Genomic DNA, 22,302 nt, shown 5'->3' on the forward strand with positions numbered 1-22,302 from the left:
TAACAGCTGATTCAAGGTAAGAATAGTGTAGTTCACACTAGCTGAAGTAATCAATAGTATGCCTAAGTTCATAACGAGAAACATTTGTATGTAGTCTTAGTTTAAACCCATCTTTCAGAAAGAAAGCAGTTTAGGCATTTAAAATTTTAACATTATTTATTACCTCATTATAACTGTATGGTCACACTAAAAGTAGTTTTAGTTTTGATAACCAATGGCAAGGATGTTATAAAGAAATGTCTATAAGGCATAGTATATTATGGTTACTGACAAGGGCTTTGGAAATAAAATGTCCAGATATCAATCCCAGGTGTGTTACTATTTGGGAGACTTTAAAAAAGATACTAAACCTAGCTTGAATCAATTTATCTGTAAAAGAGCAACACTACCGCCTAATCTACAGAGTTATTTTAAGCATAAGCATAGTATATTAGCTCTCACATTCAAGTATATATAAGTAATATTTAAAAACACATGTCAAAATACAGGTACTTAGAATTAGATAAATTCAGATTCAGTAAGAGAAAATAAATTTTTAAAACAAAACATTATATGATTCTAGTGTTAATTAAAATCATGAAATGATACTTAGAAAAATATAGGTTCTGGAGACTGATTTTAAATACTCTCTCCATTCAACTTACTATGTAATTTCAGTAAGTTACAGAACTTCTCCAGGTCTGTCTTCTCAACAGGAAAAAAAAATGTTCATTTTTTTTTAAATTAGTACAATGCCTACAAAATAGTCACACTCAATGATTATTATTGTTCAAAATTCAAAAAACTGAACTTAGAATAATTTTAAAAGTTCCATTAAAATGAATTTTTTCTTAATATTTTTAAAGGTTCTGTTTTGTTTCTATTATAGTATAGATAGATGGAGGTAGATTTATTGTGAAGCTTAACCTTCTGGTCCCCTTACACTTGCATAGGACTCTTCCAAATACAGTTGACCCTTGAACAACACAGGTTTAAACTGCACAGGCCCATTTATATGCACGTTTTTTCCTGATAAATACAGTACTATAAATATATTTTCTCTTAAGATTTTTTTTTCAGTTTTTATTTAAATTCCAGTTAGTCAAAACAGTGTAATATTAGTTTCAGGTGTACAATTTAGTGATTCAACACTTATATCCAACAACCAGTGTTCATCACAAGTGTCCTGCTTAAATATATGATTTTAAAAGAAATTAATAATGCTAACCTTTCAGTGATCTTTCCACTTAGACCATCCACAATCTCCAAAGAAATGTCTCCCTGAGCCCAATTCAGACTCAGGGATTTATATTCCAAGTTCGTTTGAAGTGGATATGCAGCAGGTACTAAACTAACATGAGGTCTGTTGACCAAATAAAACATTGGAAGTTTTGAAGTGAGTGCATCATCAACACGTTGCTTAATAGCAATTTCTAAACCTCTAGTATCACTGCAATTCCCATCACCTAGAAAGTAAAAACAAAACACCCAGAAGTTCAATATCAATAGACAAGAAAAAAAAAAGGAAACAGTCTAAAGTCTATTTATTTTTTTCTTGCAACCTATCCTTTCCTACTTCTCAGCAACTACTTCTGTATTTTTTACCAGAACCAGGACAAAGTAACAATGGTCATAATTTCCATTAAAAAAAAATTCTACAGAAAATAACAAATCGACATTCCAGTGACTAAAAGTGAAGAGCCAGAACTGACCCAGAAAAAAATATAATGCTTTTTACAAAGTTCTGTCAGAGAGAACTGGTTCATCCTGTCTTGAATTCTCAGATTACAGCAAGAAACTAGCAAGTAATACAAGAAATAAATGAGGCTGAGAAATGGTGAGATTAAGTTATTTTCCCACATCTATGAGCCACAAATTACAACTATTCCAGTACCACAGTGTTCCACTTTCACAAAACAATTTAAATAATGACCATTTCTGGTTACAGTTGTGGCTAATATCAAAATCTTTGAGTTTTCAGTTAAAATAATTATTGAAAGAATGCTAAAAAAGGTGTAAAATCATCAGTGTAGTATAATACAATGGGTTGATCAAAATTAAAATAGAAGTTGGACAAGTCATTCCTATTTTAAAATTAGTACAAAAATTGGAACTCTTTTCTCCTTAGAGGGTCAGAAGTTCTCTCAAAGACACATTTTACATACCACTAGGCATTATATCACAAAGTTTTGTTTCCATATATTGGAACTGGTGAGGTGGCTAGTGGTTTTACACTCACTATGATTATTTGGAAACCAAAAAATGATGTAAAAAGAACATGAATTACTGTTGACACCCTTTTTCTAAGCACTCCTTTGTGTGTTTTTTTTTTAATCTCAGTATAGTTAACATACAGTGTTAAATTAGTTTCAGGTATATAATATATGGATTCAACAATTCTATATATTACTTGGCACTCATCAAGATTTGTACTCTAAATCCCCATCACGTATTTCACCCATCCCCGCCACCACCTGCCACCCCTCCCCCCTCTCTCTGTTCTCTACAGCTAAGAGTCTATTTTCTGGTTTGTCTTTTTTTTTTCCTTGCTTGTTTCTGAAATTACACATGAGTTAAACCATAGGTATAAGCCTTTCTCTGATTTATTTCATTTAGCATTATACCCTCTAAATACATTCATGCTGTTGCAAATGCCAAGATTTCATTTTTTTGATGGCTGAGTAATATTGTATGTATATGCCACATCTTCTTTACTCATGTATCAGTAGACACTAAATATTCCTTTGAACCACCCAAATTAAGAAATACTGACAGGGGCGCCTGGGTGGCTCAGTGGGTTGAGCCACTGCTTTCGGCTCGGGTCATGATCTCGGGGTCCTGGGATCGAGTCCCGCGTCGGGCTCTCTGCTCAGCGGGGAGCCTGCTTCCTCCTCTCTCTCTCTCTCTCTCTGCCCGCCTCTCTGCCTATTTGTGATCTCTCTCTGTCAAATGAATAAATAAAATCTTTAAAAAAAAAAAAAAAAAAAAAAGAAATACTGACAAATTAAGACTAGTTAAAAATATGCTTGGGCACACACACACAAGAAAGATATGCTTGGGCACAAATAGTTGAAAAGAAATAAGGTCTAAGGAATAGTCACTGTGTCTATAATGAACAGAAGACATGGATTCAAAAGAAAATGTTACATATTATTACACACTGTGTTACAGAATAAATGTGTCCCAATAAAATTAATAGGTTAAAACCTTTCCAATGAGATAGTAGGCCTTTGTGAGGTACCCTTAAAAAGAGGCTCTCATCCCTGCTTACACTATCAGTAGAATTTTTATTGTAGCAGCCCAAACAGATTAAGACATACTGTAATGAGATAATGGCACTGTTTGTGCCCAAAATAGCAAGATACATGTGGAAAAAAACAAAAAAATGGAATTTGTAAGTCAAATTCCATTTGGAATTTTTTTTTTAAATTTTTTTTAAGATTATTTATTTATTTATTTGAGAGAGAGACAGTAAGAGAGATCATGAGTGAGGAGAAGGTCAGAGAGAGAAGCAGACTCCACGTGGAGCTGGGAGCCTGATGTGGGACTCGATCCCGGGACTCCAGGATCATGACCTGAGCCGAAGGCAGTCGTCCAACCAACTGAGCCACCCAGGCGTCCCCCATTTGGAATTTCTTACCTACCAAATTGTTTCACCAAAATGTTTCAATATGGTAGTATAACAGCAGTAATGTAATAGAAAAAAATATATTAATATTAGAAATTTTACTTTTTCCCTTTATATGTGTACATTTTAACTATTAACTACATCCAAAGTATGGTTTTAGTTATACCTTGAGGCTACATCTTGTTCCTGGAAAAATACAGCTCTAAAAGTGTCATATAATAGGGTAAGCTTGATTTATCTCAAGTCATCTAAAATAACATGAATTCCCAAGGTAAAGTCAAAAATTAAATCTAATCGAAGCCCATAGCTGACCTGACTGGACACCTTTTTATACAGAAAAGATTCTGAGGAGATTAATCTACCATAAGTGCATTGTAAGTCGGCAGAAATGATTGCTGAAACAGCTATTAAAAACTGAGAATGTGTGAGTAAGAATATAGTCGAAGGCAGAGGCTTTAACCCACTGAGCCACCCAGGTGCCCCTTTGAGTAAGAATATAGTATATAAATAAAAGAATCAAACATTAAAGAACTATGCACTGGTCTTACATCTGGAACATCATAATTAGTCTGAGGTATTACATTTTAACACCACCACCCATATATTACAGAACATCCAGAGAAACAATTCAAATTCCTGTGAAACACAAATGTGTGGCTAGGAGAAGACATAAAGGCAAGAAGCATCTTGCCTTTGTATTCATAATGCTCACTCTATATTTTATTGCATGAATGGTACCCCTGAGAATAATGTGATGTTATACAACCTAGCATACAGTGGGGGGCTTAATAAGTACCTGATGAAAAAAGAATATAAAAGATTAGATTATCAGAGACCAATAATTATCAATCCTGGATGCACATTAGAATCTTGAGGGGTTGGGATATTAATACCAATACCATTCTCACATTATCTTAAAAGCTTCCTGGGTTAGCATAAAATACAACAAGCATAAAAAGTAAAATTTATTTCTCAGGTGTTCTGGGCAGAATTAGTTTTAAGTAGAAAAAGAGCACTTTCAAAAACAAAACACACTGATTCAAACTGTTTATTTATGAAACATTTACTGACCCCCTTGCACAAACCAGACCAAGATGAGTGTGTCAAAGCACCTGCTTTCAAGAATGTCAAGTTTAACAGACAAAGCAGTGAGATTCTAGTCACTCGCTATGCTCAGACAAAGCTATCAGAGCTCAATTTAATACAAAAAGCAGTAGCATGAGAAGTTATAAAACTGGTTTTGAGTCCAGGCTCTGCCAATAGGCAGACTGACTGACTTGGGGCAATTATTTTACTAACACTAACAATTACTAACATTAATTAATTACTGATCTTAAAAAAAGAAGAAACAAATACAGAATCTCTCAGGTTATTAAATGTTTCTTTAAAGTCCATGAACTTTGTTTAAAACAGATTTTTTCACTAGGGAATTAGCAATTAGTATTCTTTATAATCCAAATGTACAATTCAAATCAGTGTATTAAAAGAACTGAACAGAAATACCTCTGTACAAACACTCTTGAAATTTTTAGACAGATGATCTTACCATAATAAAATACCAAATTTTCAAAATACACCTTAAAAACCTTGAAGTTAAAAAATTAAAATCCAGCTCTTAAGTACTTAAGCAAAGTATTTTCTTCCTTATATGGATTTTTCAAATATTTTTTCAAATAAATAAATATTTATTTGAATATTTGAATACTGAATATTTTTCAAATAAATAAATATTTATTTATTTATTTTATTTAAGAGAGAGAAGGAGAGTACATGTGCATTAACAAGGGCCAGGGCAGAGGGAGAGAATCTCGAGCAGACTAGGCACTGAGCACAGAGCCCCATAATGGGGCTGGATAGCCACAACCCTGAGATCATGACCTGAGCCAAACTCAGAGTCAGACACTTATTGACTGAGCCACCCAGGAAATCCTACTCTGGATTGTTTTCTTTTCAATAATAGTAAATGTCTTTTTAGCAAGCCTAAGACTTTTTTACTAAAAAAGAATACTACCACCATTAAGTGATAAAATGAGTATCTAAGAACACTCACAGAATAAAATTGGCTTCTGTAAACTTTCTAAAAAGTAAGTTGAAATATAATACTCTCCCCACTGGTAATAGATCTAATAAATAAGGTTTTTAAGAATTTTAAATAAAGACCTGTAAAAGATTTCATAAGAATTATGAGAGAACAGGATGATGTAATTATCCTCAAAGAATTAGATTTAACTTATATTGTCAGTACAGAATTACAAGGAAGCAAATTTCAATTCTAAATAAGGAGGGTTTGTTTTTTTTTCTTTTTAAACAACTGGGGCTATTCAATTAATAGAACAGATTGGTTTTAAATCCTACACTTCACATTACATTTTAACACCACTACCCATATATTACAGTTTTAAAATAGGGTTAGATGATACTCTATCAGGAATGGTATAAAATGAGTTTAGTTACTAAGTGAGAAGCTCTACTAGACTACAAATAAAGTTCGGTAAGATCTGAAGGTTCTTTTTGCTCTCTAAATTTCTCCTAGTGTACAGAAACTTTAAATGAACATTTCTCAGAACCATTCACATCATCTATATCAGAATCACCCAGTGGTGCTTTTACATGTATATTCCTCTCTATCAAAACTCCCTCCCCCAGAAACAGAATAGAGATCTTTAAGAGGTCCAAAAACTGGCATTTTTGACCAACAACTTGAACACATTAAAATCACTTAGGTTATACCAGGAAGAGCACCAATTAGCTTAAGGTGTGTCCCACAAAGATGCCAAGAAAGAGAACAGAAACAATTTTACAAGGTCTATAGTACTTTTATTGCTACCTGGTATTCCCCATTGTTAGGAGCAAAAGGACACTCCAAACGACAAGAGATTTAATTTTTAAGCTCCTGTCTCAAATTACTAGCTAAATACTAAATAATTTTACAAGAGCCTATATCCATTCTTTTAAGAAACTAAATATAGTATGGAGTTATGACAAGTTTTACAGTATTTTTTTTCACCAAACTCAAAGAAAGCTGTGATTCTAGAGACAGCATAGACAATTCTTATATACTTAATAGACATTCAATAAAAAAAGGCCTTTTTTAAAGGAGATTGAGAAAAGTTTAAATCCTGAAAGAGTATGAGACCTAAAAGAATAACAAGGCAAAGAAATTCAATAATCAAATTAAATCTAAGAAATGTGCCACCTACAATATGTATTTGGAATAAGATTTAGAAGTAACTACTTTTGAGGGTAAGAATAACTGGCATTATCATATATTACCAGTGGGAATGTGACTTAAAGGATAACTTAGTAACATTTCTCAAAATTGCAAATGCATACATTTTTGCCTGTGATTCTACTTCCAGAATTCATCTTAGAAATAGATACACTTATACATGTGCAAGTAATATAAAAAGGTCATTCACTATAGCATTTTGGTAGATGAAAAAAAATGGAAGCAATCTAAAATTCCCTCAACTTACAAGTGGTTAAATACATTATGATACCTTTATACAAAGAAGTACCATACAATGAGACACAAATAATAATGAAGAAATTCTTTACATACCTGACATGGAAATATTTACAAGGTATATTATTAAACAAAAAAAAACAAAATGCAGATAAGTATGAACTGTATTATCTATTCATACAAAATACAAAAAAGAAAAGAAAAAGAATACACATTTACTTCTTTAAGTATAAACTATCTTTGGAAAGAAAAACAACAAACTAGGAAAAAGGAATGCCACAGAAGAAAAATGGGTGCCTGGGGCACTAGGATAGGAGGGAAACTTTTCACTAAAAACCCTTCTAAATCCTTTGAATTGTGAATCAAATAATATATTTTCTATACAAAGAAAATAAGCTTAATTAGAAAATAAGTAACCAATTTCCTTTTTACAGTTTATTAAAGCCAAACAAAAATAGCATCTTGTGACAAACCATAAGTGTCTCTTAATATCACAAAGAAAACTGAGGGTTGCTGGGGGGAGAGGGGGTTGGGAGAGGGGGGTGGGGTTATGGACATTGGAAAAGGTATGTGTATGGTGAGTGCTGTGAAGTGTGGTGATTCATAGACCTGTACCCCTGGGAATAAAAATATATGTTTATAAAAAAATAAAAAATTTAAAAAATAGCATCTTGTATACACATGGAACTGAAAAAAATATTACTTGTAAGAGAAACTCCCAAGAAATGGGTATAAAATATATAAACAACAACAAAAAGAAATATCAAGGAAGAAGCAAGATGGTGGAGTAGCAGCAGACTGAAATAGCATTAGGTTCCAGGAGTTCAGTTAGATAGTTACCAAAACATTTTGTACACCTACAGACTCAACAGGAAATAGGAAAGAAGAGCAGCAATTTTAGGAACAGAAAATCGACCACTTTCTGGAAGGTAGGATGTCCAGAGAAGTGAATCTGAAGCAATGTGAAGACAAACCACAGGGGGAGGGGCTGGCTCCTGCAAGCAGTGGAGCACAAAATCAGAACTTTTATAAGTCTGCTCCACTGAGGGATTGCTCCAGAGGCTAAGTGGGGGTGGAGACTTCACAGGGACAGTGTGATTTCAGGACCCATGGGGTCACAGAAAGACTAGGGGTGTCTGAGTGTGGCAGAGCCCCCAAGTATCAGAGCGAGGAAGCCAGCTAAAGAGATGGGAGACAAGGTGGGGACTCTCAGCTCAGGGTTACCTTAAATCCTGATCCCAGGCAGAGTCGGGCCACTGATCTTCAAAGCAGGGTCACCACAAGTGGCAGATCTGGAGAGACCCCCTCCCTCCTCCTCTGGAAGGAGTGGCATGTGGGAGCCTTGGTCACAGGCCGGGTAAACAGAGCACCGCCAGAGACCATGGAGACAGGAGGGATTGACTGCTTTTCTCTGAGGGCACACTGAGGAGTGGGGTCCCAAGCTCTTAGCTCCTCCAGGCCAGAGACTGGAGCTGCCATTTTCATTCCCATCTGCCAAAGCTCTACAGAAAGCCTTCAGGGAACAAAAGCTACCAAGAGCAAACCCAAGCAGATTACTTAGCTTGGCCCCTGGTAAGGGTGATGTAATTCTGCCTCTGGCAAAGACATTTGAGAATCACTGCAACAGGCCCCTGCCCCAGGAGATCAGCAAGAACATCCAGCCAAGACCAAGTTCACTGATAAACAAGAACTGTGGAACTCCAGGGTTAGGGGAAAGGAACCTATAGAATTCATGGCTTTTTCCCATGATCCTTCAGTCTTGCGAAGTTAAATTTTTAAATTTTTTTTCTTATTCAATATATTTTTTAACTTTTCCTCTTCCTCTTTTAACTTTATTTAACTATTTTATCTTATCAATACTTTTTTTTAAAAAAAAGCTTTTTAAATTTTTATTGTTATAGTCATATTTTATGCCTTCATTATATTTAACTTTATTTCTTGTATACATATAGGTTTTCTTTCCTTAAAATTTTGGGATATAATTTCTTCTAATAGATGAAAAGATACTCTAAATCTAGCTCCAGCCTGATCACATTCTCTTTTTTTTTCTTTTTCCTATAAACTTAGCTTATCAATTCCTTTTTAAAAATCTTTTTAAATTTTCATCTTTATAGTCATAGTCCATCCCTTCATCATGTTTACCCTTATTTCTATACATATAGGTTTTTCTTTCCTTAAGATTTTGGAAGGTAGTTTCTTCTAAGAGACCAAAATATACCCATAATCAAGTGGTGGCTCTGTTCTATTCACCAGTATAATAAATATATATATATATATTTTTTAACTTTTCCCCCCCTTTATTTCTCCTCCCAGTTTCAGGTCTCCTCTTATTTGGTCAGCTATTATTTTTCTGGTGTCCCTGCCACCCTTTTAGTATTTTATTCTCTCATTCATATACTCTTATCTGGATAAAACAATAAAGCAGAAAAACTCACCACAAAAAAAAGAACAAGAGGCAGTACTGATGGCTAGGGACTTAATCAATATGGACATTGGTAGTATGTCAGAACTAGATTTCAGAATGATGATTCTCAAGGTGCTAGCTGGGCTTGAAAAAGGCAGGGAAGATATTAGAAAACCCCTTTCTGGAGAAATAAAAGAACTAAAATATAACCAAGTTGAAATCAAAAAAGCTATTAGGGAGGTGCAATCAAAAATGGAGGCTCTGGGACGCCTGGGTGGCTCAGTTGGTTGGACGACTGCCTTTGGCTCAGGTCATGGTCCCGGAGTCCCGGGATCGAGTCCCGCATAGGGCTCCCAGCTCCATGGGGAGTCTGCTTCGCTCTCTGACCTTCTCCTCACTCATGCTCTCTCTCACTGTCTCTCTCTCAAATAAAATCTTTAAAAAAAAAAAAATGGAGGCTCTTACTGCTAGTATAAATGAGGCAAAAGAGAGAATTAGTGATATAGGAGACTAAATGATTGAGAATAAAGAAGTTGAGCAAAAAAGAGACAAACTACCAGACCATAAGGGGAGAATTCGAGAGATAAGTGATACCACAAGATGAAACAATATTAGAATAAATGGGATCCCAGAAGAAGAAGAAAGAGAGGGAGGGGCTGAAGGTATATTGGAGCAAGTTATAATAGAGAATTTCCCTAGCAGATCAAAAGGAACAAGAATCAAAATCCAGGAGACACAGAGAACCCCCCTCAAATCAATAAAAATAGATCCACACACTGATCATCTAATAGTAAAACTTCCAAGTGTTAGTGACAAAGAGAAAATCCTTAAAGCAGCTAAGGACAAGAGGTCTGTAACATACAGTCGTAGAAATATTGGACTGATAGCAGACTTATCGACACAGACTTGTCAGGCCAGAAAGGACTGGCATGATATACTCAGAGCACTAAATGAGAAAAATATGCAGCCAACAATACTACATCCAGCTAAGCTGTCATTGAAAATAGGGGGAGAGATAAAAGCTTCCAGGACAAACAAAAATTATAAGAATTTGAAAACACCAAACCACCCCTACAGGAAATATTTAAAGGGGTCCTCTAAGCTAAAAAAGAGCCTAAAAGTAATAGACCAGAGAAGAACAGAGACAATACACAGTAACAGTCAATTTACAAGCAATACAATGGCACTAAATTCATATATTTCAATAGTTACCCTGAATGTAAATGGGCTAAATGCCCCAATCAAGACACAGGGTATCAGAATGGTTAAAACAAACAAACAAACAAATAAAAACACAAAAAACAAAAAAACAAACAAACCACTGATATGCTGTCTATAAGAAACTCATTTGAGACACAAAGGCATCTCCAGATTGAAAGTGAGGGGATGGAAAACAATTTACTATGCTTATTGACATCGAAAGAAAAGTGGCAATCCTTTTATCAGTTAAATTAGATTTTAAGCCAAAGACTATAATAAGAGATGAGGAAGGACACTATATCATACTTAAAAGGACTGTCCAACAAGAAGATCTAACTATTTTAAATATCTATACCCTTAACATGGGAGCAACCAATTATATAAACCAATTAATAACAAAATCAAAGAAACACATCGACAATAATACAATAATAGTAGGGGACTTAACACTCCCCACACTGAAATGGACAGATCACCTAAACAAAAGATTAACAAGGAAATAAAATTCTTAAATCACACACTGGACCAGATGGACATAACAGATACATTCCGAACATTCCATCCCAAAGCAACAGAATACACATTCTTCTCTAGTACACATCAAACATGCTCCAGAATAGATCACATCCTCGGTCACAAATCGGGTCTCAACTGGTACCAAAAGACTGGGATCATTCCCTGCATATTTTCAGACCATAATGCTCTGAAGCTAGAACTCAATCACAAGAGGAAAGTTGGAAAGAACTCAAATACATGGAGGCTAAAGAGCATCCTACTAAAGGATGAATGGGTCAACCAGGAAATTAAAGAAGAATTGAAAAAATTCATGAAAACAAATGAAAATGAAAACACAACTGTTCAAAATCTGTGGGACACAGCAACAGCAGTCCTGAGACAAAAGTATATAGCAATACATGCTTTTCTCAAGAAGCAAGAAAGGTCTCCAGTATACAACCTAAGCCTACACCTAAAGGAGCTGGAATAAGAAAGCAAAGAATGCTAAACACAGCAGGAAAGGAGCAATCATAAAGATCAGAGCAGAAATCAATGAAATAGAAACCAAAACAACAGGAGAACAAATCAACGAAACTAGGAGCTGATACTTTGAAAGAATTAGTAAGATTGATAAACCCCTGGCCAGACTTATCCCAAAGAAAATAGAAAGGACCCAAATTAATAAAATCATGAATGAAAAAGGAGAGATCATAACTGACACCAAAGAAATACAAAAAATTATAAGAACATATTATGAGCAACTATATGCCTGCAAATTTGAAAATCTGGAAGAAATGGATGCACTCCTAGAAACATATGAACTACCAAAACTGAACCAGGAAGAAAGAAAAATCCTGAACAGACCCATAACCGGTAAGGAGATTGAAGCAGTCATCAAAAGTCTCTGGGGGGCGCCTGGGTGGCTCAGTGGTTAAGCCACTGCCTTCGGCTCAGGTCATGATCTCAGGGTCCTGGGATTGAGTCCCGCATCGGGCTCTCTGCTCGGCAGGGAGCCTGCTTCCTCCTCTCTCTCTCTGCCTGCCTCTCTACCTACTTGTGATTTCTCTCTGTCAAATAAATAAATAAAATCTTTAAAAAAAAAAAAAAAAGTCTCTGAACAAACAAGAGCCCAGGGCCAGACAGCTTCCCAGGGGAATTCTACCCAACAATTAAAGAAGAATTAATACCCCTTCTTCTCCAGAAACTATCCCAAAAAATAGAAATGGAAGGAAAACTTCCAAACTCATTTTATGGACCAACATTACCTTGATCCCAAAACCAGACAAAGACCCCATCAAAAAGGATAATTACAGACCAGTATTCTTCATGAACATGGATGCAAAAATTCTCACCAAAATACTAGCTAATAGGATCCAACAGTACATTAAAAGGATTGTTCACCACGACCAAGTGGGATTTATTCCAGGGCTACAAGTTTGGTTCAATATCCGCAATCAATAAATGTGATATAATACATTAATAAAAGAACAAGAACCATATAGTACTCTCAATAGGTGCTGAAAAAGCATTGACAAAGTACAGCATCCTTTCTTGATCAAAACTTGTCACAGAGTAGGGATAGAGGATACACACCTCAATACCATCAAAGCCATCTATGAAAAACCCACAGCCAATATCATTCTCAAGGGGGAAAAACTGAGAACTTTTCCTCTCAGTTTTCCTAAGGTCAGGAACACAGCAGGGATATCCACTATCACCACTGCTATTCAACATAGTACTAGAAGTCCTAGCCTTGGCAATCAGACAACAAAAAGAAATGAAAGACATCTGAATCAGCAAAGAAGTCAAACTCTCACTCTTTGCAGATTATATGATACTTTACGTTGAAAACCCAAAAGACTCCACTCCAAAACTGCTAGAACTCATACAGGAATTCAGTAAAGTGTCAGGATATAAAATCAATGCCCCCAAATCAGTTGTATTTCTATATACCAACAGCGAGACAGGAGAGAGAGAGAAATTAAGGAGTTGATCCCATTTACAATTACACCCCAAACCATAAGATACCTAGGAATAGACCTTACCAAAGTGGCAAAGAACCTGTACTCAGAAAACTATAAAGTATTCATGAAAGAAATGGAGGAAGACACAAAGAAAGGAAAAAACGTTCCAGGCTCATGGACTGGAAGAACAAATATTGTGAAAATGTCTATGCTACCTAAAGCAATCTACACATTTAATGAAATCCCTCTCAAAATACCACCAATTTTTTCCAAAGAAATGGAAGAGATAATCTTAAAATTTATATGGAACCAGAGAAGACCCCAAATAGCCAAAGGAATGTCAAAAAAGAAAGCCAAAGTTGGTGGCATCACAATTCCAGACCTCAAGCTCTATTACAAAGCTGTCATCATCAAGACAGTATAGTACTGGCACAAAAAGAGACACATACATCAAAGGAACAGAATAGAGAGCCCAGAAACAAACCCTCAACTCTATGGTCAACTAATCTTTGACAAAGCAGGAAAGAATGTCCAATGGAAAAAAGTCTCTTCAACAAATGGTCTTGGGAAAATTGGACAGCCGCATGCAGAAGAATGAAACTGGACCATTTCCTTATACCACACATAAAAACAGACTCCAAATGGAATGAAAGACCTCTATGTGAGACAGGAATCCATCAAAATCCTTGAGGAGAACACAGGCAGAAACCTCTTTGACTGCAGCCACAGCAAATTCTTCCTAGAAACATTGCCAAGGGAAGCAAGGGTAAAAATGAACTATTGGGACTTCATTAAGACCAAAAGCTTTTGAAAAAAAAAAAAAAGACAATGGACAGAATGGGAGAAGATATTTGCAAATGACATATCAGATAAAGGGTTATTATCCAAAATCTGTAAGGAACTTAACAAACTCAACGCCCAAAGAACAAATAACCCAATCAAGAAAGGTCAGAAGACAAGAACAGGTATTTCTGCAAAGACATCCAAATGGCCAACAAACACACGAAAAAATGCTCAACATCATTTGTCATCAAGGAAATACAAATCAAAACCACAATGAGATACCACCCCACTCCAGTAAGAATGGCTAAAATTAACAAGTCAGGAAATGACAGATGCTGGCGAGGATGCGGAGAAAGGGGAACCCTCCTACACTGTTGGTGGGAATGCAAGCTGGTGTAGTCACTCTAGAAAACAGCATGGAGTTTCCTTAAAAGTTGAAAATAGAGCTACCCTATGACACAGCAATTGGCACTACTGGATATTTACCCTAAAAATACAATGTACTGATCCAAAGGGGCATGTGAACTTGAAAGTTTATAGCAGCAGTGTCCACAATCACCAAACCATGGAAAGAATCTAGATGTCCATCAACAGACGAATGGATAAAGAAGAGGTGGTGTAGATATACAATGAATACTATGCAGCTATCAAAAGAAATGAAATCTTGCCTTTTGCAACAATGTGGATGGAACTAGAGGGTATTATGCTGAGAGAAATAATCAGAGAAACACAATTATCATATGGTATCTCCAATATGAGGAATTTGAGAGGCAAAGCGGGAGGTTGTGAGGATAGGGAAGGACAAAAAAATGAAACCAGATGGGATCAGGAAGGAGACAAACCATAAAAGACACTCAATCTCACAAAACAAACTGAGGGTTGCTGGGGGTTGGGGGGTATGGATAGGGTGGTTGGGTTATGGAGACTGGGAGGGTAGGAGCTATGGTGAGTGCTGTGAAATGTGTAAGCCTAATGATTCACAGACCTGTACTCCTGGAGCAAATAATACATTGTATGTTAATAAAAATAATTTTTAAGAAAAAAGGACTATTGGGTCTTCTAGGATGGTGTCCCAGATGCTACCCCAAATGGTCTTTCAAACAGTGAGCATATTGGGATATCGGGATGCTTGGGTGGGGCTCAGTCAGTTGAATGTCTACTTTTGGCTCAGGTCATGATCCCAGGGTCCTGGGATCAAGTCCCACATTGGGCTCCTTGCTCAGTGGGGATCCTACATCTGCCTGTGCCTGCTGCTCTCCCTACTTGTGCACTCTCTCTGTGGCAAATAAATAATACCTTAAAAAAAAAACCAGAAATATCACCACCTAAAAACAAAAATATTACCTATCTGAGGATCTCAAGCTTACAGAGGCGATTGCTTTCAAAAGGGAATGGCAAGCAAAGAAGAACCAAGTAACAGCAGTATTTAAAGTGTTTCACAGGTGTAAATTAAAGTTTTGCATCACTCAGGGTTTTATGAAAACTATACAAATGAGTCCCCTAATTGTTTACTGACAATGGTTGAAAACCATTCAAATGTAATTACATAATTTGGTAACACCTCCCACCAAAGAATGAATTACTAGTTTCCATTATTTATCGTGTGTTTTAGTTACTGCCTACTCATTTGACAACTTCAAAGGTCACAGATCATAACCAAATGTGTGAAAAATGTAGCTAAAAAACCAAATGGGCATTTAAGACTTTTCTTATTTTAAAGATAATTAAATATAAGCTTTTAGACTTGAGAAGTTCAAGGAAACATCTTTCTCCCAAAGAAAGGGAAAAAACTGAAATATTGTGCAAACAAATGTGTAAGTTCAAAGTATAACATATCTAACTGGCTAATTTAAAATATTATTTGTCCTCCTCCTGATAAGAAGATAGAAGTCGAATTACACAAAGTATGATCACAAGTTACTATGAATGAAACAACGTTTTTTTTTTTTACCTTAAAGGATCATGTATGCAAAATCTCTATTTATTTTGATTAAGTAAAATATATTTACTTAGTAAGAGAGGCCAGGAGGTAATAAAATCCCACTCACCAACAAGTATACTGCTGATATAAACTGGCTGTATAAAGTGACTCAGCAATGCTCCCTGTACACCAAGCACTTCCCATCTTGTCAATTTGTCACTTGAGGACATACTGCTTACTCTATTAACAACATCTGCAGGACAGTAGACAGTCAGATAAATTTTGCCTTCAACAGCCACATGGAGACTCAGTTCTTCATTGGCTTCAAATGCAGATATAGAATGTGGATTAAGACGCCTAGAAAAAGGAAAAGTTTTTTCCTTTAAAAAACAAAGTATACACAATGGAATATTACTCAGCCATAAAAAGAACAAAATCCTGCCATTTGCAACGATATGCAGGGAGCTAGAGTGTACTATGCTAAGTGAAAGTCAGTCAGAGAAAGACAAATACCGTATGATTTTACTCATGTGGAATTTAAGAAACAAATGAGGTATGATTTTACTCATGTGGAATTTAAGAAACAAATGAGAAAAAGGAAAAGGCGGGGGCAAACCAAGAAACAGATTCTTTTAACTATCATCAACACACAGATGGCTTCCAGGGATGGGTGAAACAGGAGACAGGGATTAAGGGGTGCACTTGTGTTGAGCACCGGGTGTTGTACAATAGTGTTAAATCCCTATATTGTACACCTGAAACTAATATAACACTGTATGTTAACTAACTGGAATTTAAGTTAAAAATTTAAAAAATTAAAAATTAAAATAAAATCTATATGTACTTAAGAATTGTTTTCAAACATGCCTAACTTGCCAGTGTACATTTAATTCTAGTAATAAAAACAGATGCAAAACTAAAACAAGTTTGGGATGGAGTGACTTGGTCCCACATGATAAATACCAAACAGAAATTAACCATATTTACAGCTTATGGCAAAGATAAATTATTTTTACTGCCTTTATGTCCCTTAAAAATTTTTGTTCCTACCATAGGTCTTATTGTCTTTCTCTATGGAAATTTCTAAAAACTACAAAAAGAATGAAGGCAAAAAACACTGACAATTTGTATTCAAGATTCTTCTCCAATAAAATATGCTAAAAAAAATTAAATGTAAAATCACTTGTCCTGAATTTTTTCTCCAGAAAGACTCCTTGCCTTTGTCTTCAAAGGTATAACTGGAAAAATCTTTAGCAAAGTATTAACCATGGTTATCTCTAGATAGTCAGACTTGCTTTTTCCTTTGTGCTTGTCTGTCCTGTTTAAATTTTATGCTGATGCTACCCATTCATCAAGATAATGAAGTTTTAGCTACAGATTGACCAGAAAAACAAATGGAATTTCTTAGCTCCTGCATTAGTATGTGATAATGCACAAATCTATGCTTTCCTAACATTTATGAAGTCTTAAAACTTGACAGAAAAAAAATTTCAACAGCATGGAAAGAAAGTGGTAAAGTACATGGAATATTTAAGTAGTTGTAATAGATCAGATTGAGTGGAGGGGAGGAGTGAAGTAGTAATAGATCAGATTAGATCTAGCGGCCCTCTAGGAGGCCACAAGCCAGAAAGAGAATTCAGATAGATATGAATTTCCATGTTCTGTTGCTCTAGGGATTCAGAATATATGATACAGCCATTCTGATTGATTGCTTTCACTTTTTTAAAAAGATTTTATTTATTTGACAGAGACACACTGAGAGCAGGAACACAAACAGGGGGAGTGGGAGAGGAAGAAGCAGGATCCCCGCAGAGCAGGGAGCCCAATGTGGGGCTCGATGTGGGGGTTGATGTGGGGCTCAATCCCAGGACCCTGGAATCATGACCTGAGCCGAAGGCAGACACTTAATGACTGAGCCACCCAGGCACCCCTCCTGACTGCTTTTAAAAACAACTCCCATGATACTTACAATTGTGACTTAATCTGGGCTGACCCTTTAGGCAACTGGTTCATATAGAGATAAATGTTGATAATCTGTTTCAGAGTCAGTAGATTAGAAGCTGGTTCTATACAAAATATTGATTTTTCCATCATAGCAGGATTTTTGCTGTAGAAGAGTAGAAGTTGTCTATAAAAGTACCTAAAATAAGAAGATTATAACTTTATCAAGTCATAAAATTTTAAAGTAATTTATCTTAGGCGTCCTATTCATAACTGTAACTGTCGTGAGCAACGTCTCTCCCCATGTAGAAAGTGATAAGAACTCCTAAAATAACTTGAGCCTTATTTAATGAAGAGTTAAATCCTGTAAGAAGTCCTCAACTGGAGCTGAACGTGACCTGCTTTAAAGCGCCACTCCTTGACTACCACTCTACTCATTTCACATCTGGGTCCTCAACTGTCATATCCTCATTTCTCTACTGACCCCTCTATTTGTTCTCAGACAGTTCTGCTCTCAGTCTCCTACCTGAAGTGTCAAAATTATGCCTTGCTTCTATTTTTCTTTCCCCACCAAAACAGACAAACAACAACTGTGGTTCCTGCTCCTTAGTGGTTTTAAAGACAAAAACATAGAAATACAAGAACAATACAATGAAGACTATAAGTTATACTAAAAAGTGAAAAATTTATACTAATCAAGGGACAAATACTATTTTGATTAAATAAAAAAACATGATTTTAGTCCTTTCATCTGAAATAAGAAGAAAATTCAGCACAAGCATATAATAGGGCCAAGCATGGGAAGAAATAAACGTAAAAGAGGTAATCTTAGAGAGGTCAAGTAATTCAATAAGCACCAACGAGGATTAAAAGACAATGACTTGCATTACCTTCATGGATTTCCTCAAAACCTTCCTTTTAAGATTAGAGGATTCTTTCCTTAGAGACGTGTACTTAAAAGTTTTTCAGGCACAATAATGTTTAACTTGGTTTAATATACTCTACCAAAGAAAACAGCACCATCAAAAAGTGTGGATGCATAGGTTAAATAAGAACAGCAGAATGCTGGTAACTGGATATGATCACTGGATACTGGAATCAGAATGCTGATAACTGAATGGTAGAATTCACTATCCTTTTCTTACTTATGTTTGAAAATATCTATTAAAAAGTTTTATAAAATGTAAGCTCAATGCCTTAGCAGAACCAAAATCTGGTGGATCCTGGAGAAAACAACAGATTTCTCACTTTTTATACAAAGGGACTTCTAAGGAGTAACATTCCTGGCTTCTCTCTCCCACCTGCTAATCACTCCTTTTGTAAGGAGCAGAGTAACTACTGAAGAATTTGGGAGAAGAAACTAGGTATGCTCACCTCAGCCCTTTTCTCCCTCTTTGAGATCTGCCAGCCTGTATAAACTTTAGTTATAGAACAAGTCAAGAGGATGAAAAATATAGCACAGGAGTATAGTCAATAATACTGTGATAATATCATATGGTGACAGAAGATGACTACATTTATCATGGTGGTGAATGTGGTAAGTGTTGAACATAAACATGTTTAACATTGTATGTCAACTATACTTCAGTTAAAAAAAAGAATACCATATCTACATTCTGCTATATGGTAAACTTTGCATAGACCTTATGAAAGGAAACTTTCCAGCTTCAGGTGATATCTTTGGATATCATGACTATGATATGACTAACTATGACTAACTTGGAAGGGGGTGATATTACCAAGTCGACTTGGTCCAGATATAAAGCTATATATTCCAATTACTTTGATAAAAAAGATGATATATTTTTTTAAAAAGCTGTAGAACTCTGGAATCTGAGTTCATAAGGTATTGATAATAGAAGCCACTAAAATCCACCAATTATAGACACTGTAGTTACTGTAAGATTTTTAAAAATGACATGGAAATAATAAAATGACTTGGATAAGTAAAGGACAGTCCTATCCATGGCTTAATGATCAGTAAAATTCCATTTGTAAATAAAGACACTGTTATGTGGTTACTTTGGACTGAAAGCATTAACATTTGGTGGCATTAAATATATGTGTTACCTTACCTAAGGAGAGACCTTCTTGCTGTTACAACAGCATGCGTGTCATGCAACACTCTTCCATTTGGCTTAATGCACTGGCTGTAATTGTATTCACCTGTGCCTACAGCTACAACTTCATGTTGTCCAGCTGAAAGGAAAAGGTTAACAGTAGCAGGTTATTTTGACCTCCCTCTTTCATATGTTCAACCTCTACCTTACCATTTTAAAGTTACTTATATTGACCAAAAAATGGAGAAATTTCGCAGTTTCAAATAAGAGTTTGAGAGTCTTCTAGCAACCAATATTTTCAATACTCCAATAATATTTCAATTAAAAAGACATAATAGTTCATCTAAAATTTTACCACAATCAACAGAATCATCAGATATCCTTAGTTTTCAAACATGCATTTATTTCTTCTACATCCAGATATGTTTGGCTTACTAGAGACTTCATTTGGTATTTTACTTTTGCAAATTAAGTTATCTACAGTGGCTCTCTTTTTTTTCTTAATCCACTCAAATTCTCTACAAATCATAGTTTCCCTGTTCTACTGACACTGCTTTTTCTTTTTAATTTTTAATTTTTCAGCATAACAGTATTCGTTATTTTTGCACCACACCCAGTGCTCCATGACACTGCTTTTTAAAAGTCTTTATTTATTTGAGAGACTGTGTGTGTGAATGAACAGTGGGGAGGAGCAGAGGGAAAGGGAGGAACAGAATCCTCACTGACAGAGAGCCTGATCCAGAGCTCAATCCAAGGACCTCAAGATCATGACCTGAGCAGAAGTTAGATGCTTAACTGAGTCCTCCAAGCACCCCTGAAACTGTTTTAAAGAAAATAGCACCTTACTCTTTTTCTAATAGTTTTGCTCCATTTGCTTTTTGCTGAATGAGTTTCCTTATATAATTCTTTTTTCCTTTCACATCCTAAGTATAAGGCCTTTCTAAGAATAGTCATTAAACTCATTGCTCTTTTTGCTCTGGAATATTCTCCTCTTGCTTTTTCTATTACATCTGTGTTGATGATTTCAGAAAGTCTCTTAGACTTTCAGATAAAGTTCAGTTTCAGGGGTGCATGGGTGGCTCAGTCAGTTGTGTCAGGACTCTTGATTTTGGCTCAGGACATGCTCTCAGGGTCCTGAGCTGGAGCCCCACAAGATGATTCCCTGAGTCGGGAGGTTCAGCAGGGAGTCTGCTTGAGATTCTCTCTCTTCCTCTCCCTCTGCCTCTCCTCCAGCTCACATGCTTGCACACTCTCTTTAAAACAAATCTTTTAAAAAAGAAAAAAGTGTCACATTTGCAAATACCTAAAGGACTTTCATTAATTTGACAAAAACTGTTGAGGTCCTATGAAGTTCCAGGCGCTAAGGCAGATGCTAGGAATAAAATGTTGAGCAAGACATGCCCTCATTAAGCCTCTAATAGGAAAGACAGAAAAAGACTAAACAAACCACAAACTTTGATACATGCTTTAAAGGAAAAAAAATATGGGGCCAATGTAAAGAATAATGGCGGGGGGAGAAGATTACCTATGCAAACTAGTTGGAGAATCTCTCCTCATGAAACTAAAATTTAAGTTTCAGTATAAGGAGTGAGCAGCATGAGTGAGATAAAGGGGATGTGGTCAAAAGAAAAAGCTTGTGCAGACCTTGGGCAGAGGGAGACCAGTATAGCTGCTGCAGTAAAGAATGAAAGGAATGGCATAAGATGAGGTTAGAGAATAAAGCATCATAAACCATGCTAAGGAGTCTGTGGTTTTACCCAAGAGCTATGGTGAAGCTACTGAAGGTAAGAGAGTGAAAACAATATTGGTTTACATTTTAAGATCACTTCTTTATGTGGAGAATGCTCTAAGTCCAAGAAGCTGAAGACATAATGACTTAAGATTTGAGTAACGAAGGTGGTTGGAAAAGAATAATCAGATCTGAGAATTTGGAGACATAATAGAACTTAGAGATAAATTGTAGAGTACTAGGGAAAGGACTGAGCCTTTTAGTCTGTCTGAGCAAATGGGAAAATGCCATTTATTCAGATGGAGAAAGCTGGAGGAGGAGTAAAATTAGATGGGAAAAATATAAAGTTCCATTATCACAAACAAAGCTGCTCCAGTAAGGAGAGGATGGTGATGGTAAAAGGGAATTATACAGTGTCAGTGTAAGTTCTGAAATGGTGATGTAAAACTCTGAGTTACAAATAGAAACTCAGTTCCTACTTCAACTCTGTAACTCGACCTGCCATGTTTCAGTGAGATACTAGTTGGATAATGCAAGAAAAAGAGGAGAAAACCAAAAGAAGAAATTCAAGATATGATAGGGAATAGAACCAAAATTTAAATGAAGGGATTAGCTATAAGAGGAAAGATCCTTCCTTCACTCACAGTGGAGAAGATGAGCACAAATGCAAGGAATTACATAGACTTGGTGGTAGAGAACAGAAAGAAGTTTGGATTTTATAGTTTCTTACAG

The 22,302-nt window shown here is 35.8% G+C and overlaps 1 protein-coding gene across 5 annotated transcripts in view; it reads right to left on the reverse strand.

The window, feature by feature from the left end:
• ADAD1 (adenosine deaminase domain containing 1) overlaps positions 1–22,302 on the reverse strand; it is a 107,995-nt gene that overhangs the window by 67,536 nt on the left and 18,157 nt on the right. For all 5 annotated transcript variants that reach the window (XM_082726757.1, XM_082726756.1, XM_082726755.1 and 2 more), the window contains exons 7-10: positions 19,857–19,980; positions 17,810–17,980; positions 15,968–16,197; positions 1,208–1,445 (exon numbers count right to left, since the gene is read on the reverse strand). In XM_082726757.1, the coding sequence (XP_082582883.1) occupies positions 1,208–1,445; positions 15,968–16,197; positions 17,810–17,980; positions 19,857–19,980 (763 nt within the window). The remainder of the gene's footprint in view (positions 1–1,207; positions 1,446–15,967; positions 16,198–17,809; positions 17,981–19,856; positions 19,981–22,302) is intronic.

The sequence above is a fragment of the Mustela nivalis genome (genome assembly GCF_964662115.1).
Source record: "Mustela nivalis genome assembly, chromosome: 4".
NCBI lineage: Eukaryota > Metazoa > Chordata > Mammalia > Carnivora > Mustelidae > Mustela > Mustela nivalis.